General features: G+C 41.0%; 1 protein-coding gene across 1 annotated transcript; it reads right to left on the bottom strand.

The window, feature by feature from the left end:
* Positions 1-212: 212 nt before the first annotated feature.
* On the bottom strand, positions 213-6,509 carry LOC311150750 (T-cell acute lymphocytic leukemia protein 1-like). Its single transcript, XM_084188274.1, has 4 exons — positions 6,424-6,509; positions 4,300-4,840; positions 3,578-3,666; positions 213-2,379 (listed from the first exon to the last, which is right to left on the bottom strand). Exons 2-4 carry the CDS (start codon positions 4,773-4,775, stop codon positions 1,886-1,888), a joined length of 1,059 nt encoding a protein of 352 aa, XP_084044400.1. The 5' UTR covers positions 4,776-4,840; positions 6,424-6,509; the 3' UTR covers positions 213-1,885.
* Between the last annotated feature and the right edge of the window lie 291 nt (positions 6,510-6,800).

The raw sequence follows: 6,800 nt of genomic DNA, 5'->3' as shown, positions 1-6,800 counted from the left end.
GTGGTTGGTCCACTGCATTTGGGCTTAATTTAGCCTCCAAATATAGGAATGAGTTGGTTTTTAATTCTTGCAATTCTTGTTCAATAGTCTGAATTATGTGGGTGATGATTCCTAAAAAATAAGTAAAGAAAGAAAACTGAATCATAAAAATGCTTGAAAAAATTGTATGTGATGCACATGGTTTATAACATACATAATCAGTATTTTGCTGCCTTTTCCTGTGTTCATTTTATTCAGCATTTTATATAAAATCATCAATTTAACATTGCATATAGTCATAGATATATTTATCATACAACAAACATATTATTTTTTTACTAAACAGAACATACAATGTCCCTTTGCTTTACTGTAGTTCATAAAATAGTAACCAAAGGTACCAAGATAGGCTACTAAATGTATGCTGAAAAAGCCATAATGAAATAACCAAACAACAGCGATGTACACCTCACCGTTTACTGACATAAAACTGCTTGTGTCGTGGCTAATTCCAACAGAGAAGGAGGGCGTATTTAGGAGGTGATATACTTAGTGTACCATACCAAACCACAACTGCAATACAGTGAGAAAAACATTAAAATTGATATTTATAATATACAAAATGGTTGGAAGTGAGCATTTGATTTCATTGGACCTCAGTTACAGAAATACTATTTGTACCTCTTGACAGGATTCATTTAAAATGTTTAAACCTGTGGTAGTTGTGCTTGCTAGCTACCTCGTCGCACATATGTCCATCTACATGCTTAGGTACGTGTCTCAGAAATCAAAATTGTTCACATAGATTGTACTCGATATGTATGTGTGTGTGTGTGTATGTGTGTATGTGTGTGTGTGTGTGTGTGTATGTGTGTGTGTGTGTTTAATGGTCAATTACCATGTTACTCTGTGGTATTTTACCCAATGCTAATCAGTTATGTGTGACAGAAATAAATAAGTAAGGTACCACATTTGTTATATCATTATATGTGTTTGTCATTCATTTTCTAGTTGACATGTTGTTCACCCACTGTTGAATAAGTAGTATGTAATCAGGAGCACAGAGCAGAATCCTTCTCAAAAAGCCACCTGCCTGAAAACCCTGTCTAAAATATAGGCCACTATATCAAACTGCCTAATCACATCACTTGACATGAACCACTGTCAAAATATTTTGGAAGGTAGGCTAATGCTATATGTACATGTTTGATCATGTGTTGAGAGTGCTAAATCCTTACTAAAGATAACACAATTTCAAGCAAATGATAATGGTCTTCAATGTGTGATTACATGTGTATTTTTTTGTGAGGATTTGGCATCAAGCCATTGCTATCAGTGAAACAGTTATGTTGTTGTTGTAAACTTTCATAACAGTTAAAATGCCCCTCATTGACAACTGGCAAAGTTTGATCTTTTTCTTAACCCAAGGTGAGAGCTTTATGGCATTTCTATTGCCATTTCCTGGTGTACCCTCCATTGCGTCGCCTCATGGTACCATGGCATCAATTACTTTTATGATGATGACATAGGATGTATACTCATGACATGATAGTGTAACAGAAGCACACTGTATTTGAACATTCATAATGCAGGAAATATGAGGTGTTCCTCAAACAAGGTCCTAGACAGCATGAAGCATGCATCATTTACAAGTCTTTCATTTTGTTAACCAACTGACCAAAAAAGGACAAAAAAGGACCTTAGAATCCTGATTAAGTGAAATTCTGACATCAGCATGCTCCCAGAACCTGAAGCACCGTTCTTTAGATAGAGCTCAGAGATGCTAGGGCCCTTCTCACACTCATCCATATTTGAGTCATCCCTCTTTCGGGGACATAAGTCAATCAACTCCGGAACCACCATCGTCATCACCGACATCACATCACCACCATCACCACCACTATTATCATCGCTGGCTGCCACCATCTTGTGGCCGTGCATTGCGTCGTAGGTCCCTACCGCGCGGGACGGGCACAGTTCTCGGGGCTGAAGGTGAGTCCTGGTCCTCGGTGAAGCTCTCGGGGCTGCCGTCCCCATCTGGAAGACTCCCGCAGCTGGACCCGGGTGACAACGTGCCCTGGAGGAGGAGGTCGTCCTCAGTGGCCAGTCCCACCACATCCTGACGGGGCCCCTGGTGTCCACCCTCACGGCCCCCCACCAGCAGCCCTGTCCCGTCATCCACGCCCACGGTGGCCCCTCCGTCCTGGTCGTCCAGTAGGTTGGACAGGAAGCTAATGTACTTCATGGCCAGACGCAGGATCTCGTTCTTGCTCAGCTTCTTGTCCGGAGGGTGGGTGGGGATGAGCTTGCGGAGCTCGGAGAACGCCCCGTTGACGTTCTGCTGCCGCCAACGCTCCCGGCTGTTGGTGAAGATCCGCCGTACGATCTTTGGTTGGCCAGCTGGCGGACGAGAGGAGGAGGGGAGGGGAGAAAAAGGAGTAATGGGAAAGATACGGGATGTGGGAAAGGGGATGCACAAATGAAGAGTAAGACTCAGTCAGTCCAAATGTCTTATTCTCTCAAATTCTACCTTGATGTTTCTCTTATCTGCGCTACAGAATTTACGTGGTCACTTTAGATGTAAGCCTTCCTCTTCACAAAGTTAATTGAAAAGCGATAAGTGATGAAAATGTTTTAATGGTGGTAAAGGAGTCGAGTGAGATACAAAATGAGAACAGTAGCATGACAGAAGCCAGCGTAAAGGTGGTGATGAGTGACTGCATTTTCCATTTCTGAAGACAGCTATATGGTGCTGTGGTTAATGAGCTGGTTATGTATTGTAAAGCAACCAGAAGTGGGACTCCTTAAACACTAGCACAAGATATTACGCAGTGAGTTGTCCGACTTATTTAGACAATGGCACTTTTACAATCTGCATACATGTATTTGTCTATGCTCTGCCATATGTAAAGAGGTTTCAGAGTTTGGCACACCGATTACATTATTGGGTTGGTGAGCACATCGTGGCTTTGCTACACTGATGTCAAAAGTGGGATAAGAGATGCAGTCTGGTGGTGGTGGGGATAGGTGATACGAGTCCATAAATGTATGGTAACCATTATCATATATTTACCAATGTGTTTTTTTATATAATGGTACATATAGCCGATGAACAATACCTGCGGCTCACGTCAGAAACTGTGGGATGCATTTGACAAATATAATATCCCATTGGTGTACACCATTTATTTCTCTTGGAACACACCCAGCCTCCCTTAATCTGCCAGTTTACTATGCAGCAAAGCCTTGGCAAGGTAGCAGCTAACTCCCTCCACCCTCCCCCTATGCTATTTGACTATGAGTGGGTGATAGAGAAAATGAGATGCTGTATTTAACAGATGTTTCTAATAAGCTAAAACCATAGATATCATATATGACATCATTGACTAGTTTTTGAGATTTGTTTAGGAGTGCTCTATAAATGGGTGGTCAGTAGCCTATTTTCTTTCATACCTGCCCATGTTGCAGTCATGTCGGTGGATAAATGGAATGGGATGACGTTGAGATGAGGAGAGGATTGAGGAGAAGACTGTAAGCAGAAGGAGGACACAGCAGAGGTGCGTCTTACCATACTTATAAAGATCTAAAATGCGCCTACCCTCGTCGAGCTCAACCTCGTAAGGCGCAGGACGGCGCTTTACCCTGTTGCTGGGGTACATGCCGTACTGTTCCGACTCCCCTCCAAGACTAGTGGCAGAGAATAGATATGAGAAACAGGTACACACACTACCATACACACATATTACTTACACACAGGCACATATACAACAGCTCACCGATATGATGTATAAGCAATACCAAAATCTTTCATGAAATTGATAGCCTTATTATAGCCTGTATAATATATGATATACAGATGGTCTCTGTGTCCATAATTGCAACCAAAACACATAAAGTGTAAAGGGATTATAGGCACAAGTAGACTAACCTGAAATCCTCACTATTCAAAATAATCAAGGGAAATAAATCTGACTGTAATTAATCAACACAGGTAGCCTAGAGGTGAAGGCTCTGACAGATACCTATGTGAAGGTGAATGAGCCAATAGCCTAGATAACAAGCTATTACATTAACTTTTCTGTCTCTCTTTTTATTAGGTTTTTAGGTAGGCTATAGAAAATATGTTTTGATGTAGGCTATGCCTGTAAGTAATAGCCTACAAAGGATTAGGCCTATTCTGCAATAAAAAATAAACGAAGATGAATAACATATAAACATATATAGGCTATAATTATAGGCTATATTATTTAGGTGGGGGGGAGCAATCAGGATAATATTTTTCAAATGCATAAAGCTATTTGATGCTTTATTTTATTTTACCTGTTGATGGCAGCGAGAGGTTGCGCCAAATTGAAGAGCATCGCTCGCGCCGGGAGAGGGAACGCGTTTGGGCTCAGCTGAACCATTCGAGCGTCGATCAGCGCGTCTCGGTGTGGCAGCGGCAACGGCACTGGTGGTCTGCGAAGCTCCGTGATCGGTACTGTGTGACTCTCGGTTCTCTGCTGTCCCGTCTTTATATCGTCTCTCCTCAAGAGCTCGATCACTGGTACTTCCCTTTTCAGGTCAAGGGCGTCGTAAGCGGTTTCCTTGGCAACGCCGTTGAGGATGATGGTCCCGTTGCGCGTGTTCCGCAGAGGCGCGTCATCTGTCTTAACCCCTTCCCCAGTGAAGTTCCCCTCCTTCGAGTCCTCCAGGTCTTGGCATCCATTCTCCCTGATGGAATCCTGCTTCAGCGGGCTGCACGATTTGGCACCGGGACTTCCAGGACAAAGCTCCAGCTTCATTTTTTCCATCATTTCATCACGTTGCAGTTATATCCTATGAAATGTCTCTCTATAAATCAGCTGTCGAAAACACCACACTATGGGCAGAAAAACACTTTGTAAATGCATGCAATAAAAAAGGACTGATATCGAGACATTCTTGTTGTTGATTCAGGTCAGATTCAGATTCTAAGGCAGTCAACAAAGGCTTTTCCCGATCATTTCATCACTCCATGATTCCATCATTACAAGGCTGTTATTACTCGGTGAAGGGCCGTGGGTATAGGCCTACAGGTAGCCTATTAAGCACCACATTTAAAGAGAGAATGTATTAATTTCGTATAGCCTAGCAAGAAAATAACCCCTAAAATGCACGCATCTGCGCATCAAATTTTAACATGTTTTCAATTCAGAACTGGTGGTGAATGTCCTCATCAATGTTACAAATAGACTGTCATTACCAACTCGTTGCCATGTTATTTTGGAGGCTATAGTCGTGTTACTTTCCCCCCACATTTTGGATTAGCCCCTAAATAAGGCTCATCGAAGGGTTTACTATTAAGAAAAAAACAAGAAAAAAAAATAGACTAGGCCTTGTAATTCTCCAAATAGCCTACCTATGGACATGTTTGAGTGCACCACACTGAATATTTTTCAGAAAATAATAAATAAATGTCATGTGAATAACGAACACAACGAATATGAATAGCACAAGGTGCATATTATGAGAAGTCAGTCAAAAACAGCATTGACTGCTTTTGATGGTCAATCGTGTTGTTCAGTGAAGTAATTTTCCCCTCAAACGACTGTTTTTACGCGTGCATTATTCTCATTTGAACAACAGTGACCAAGGCATATATGGAGCAAGCATTCAATGTGACATTTGAAATGAAAATTGGTGTTGATATTTTCGAAAATTACCTTTTATTCAGATCCTCTAACATTTTTTTGGTGAGAAAGGCGGCCTGAATTGTGAGCATAAACGTGAAATATTTGCTTTTGAAATTACCTATTAGGCCTATTTAATTTGATCATGTGAATGAATGTATTATTAGCAAGAGAGTAAGTGACTCTCATTCTTAATTGTCTTTATTGTTGAAACCTCATCAAAATGCCCTTTCTGTTTTTTTGCTCACCAATGGTTTAAGCTATAGCCTACGATCCAATAGGCAGTAACTTCGATTTTAGATTGCATCAGACATTTGGAACAAAGGTTGACATAACCGAGCTATTGTTCGAATTTTGGATTTATTTTTCGTTCCATCGATGCTGTAGTATTGACATGTGTAACCTACCATAACCCAAAACAACGAAGAAACCACAAGCCAATCATTTGTAACTGTAGGATAATAATATAACTTACCATTATCAATGAGACAATAACAATAAATATTCATATTCATACAATCATTAAAATAGGCCAAAACAATAACACAAAACCGTTTCTAACCAATAGCCACATAATTATTTAGGCCTAGGCTCCTGATTAGCCTATAATTGTTTAAAAATAAATCCAAGAAAATAATATGGCCTAATGCGTTCCTAATGCATTCCAAAGAGTCCAACGAACGAACAATAAGGAAAAAACACTTCAAACACACACCTAATTGTAATTCAAAAATATTTACCGTGCAAACCCCAGGCATGGAAAGGGAAATATCGATTAATTTTATGCGCTTACCGTTCCCGACGTGTTGTTGATGCTAGTGTGAAAGTGGAGCCATTTTGTGAGTGGGTCATCCATGTCTGAGTTTTTTTTTAGTGGTGGTGAAGTGCAGTGTGGAACTGGAAGTGAGGTTTGAGTTATTCCTCATTTCGTCCAGCGTGCCCGCTCAGTATGGGGAGCGGAACACGAGCGCAATGTGGCCAGGCGAGATAAGCGCACGGCAGCGGCCTCTTCGTTCCCGATAAGCCCCTAAACCCATTATTTATGAAATGATTCATTATTATTTGGCTGTCGTAAGCTATATAGGCTTGTGGAGGGCAAAGGATAAAAACATATGAATGCAGCTCCTGTAACTACAACGATGGGAGGTATAGGCTAAAGGTTGTTATATT

Source organism: Coregonus lavaretus (genome assembly GCF_964263955.1).
Source record: "Coregonus lavaretus genome assembly, chromosome: 23".
NCBI lineage: Eukaryota > Metazoa > Chordata > Actinopteri > Salmoniformes > Salmonidae > Coregonus > Coregonus lavaretus.
The sequence above is the reverse complement of the archived record's forward strand: the minus strand, read 5'-3'. Positions and strand labels throughout refer to the sequence as shown.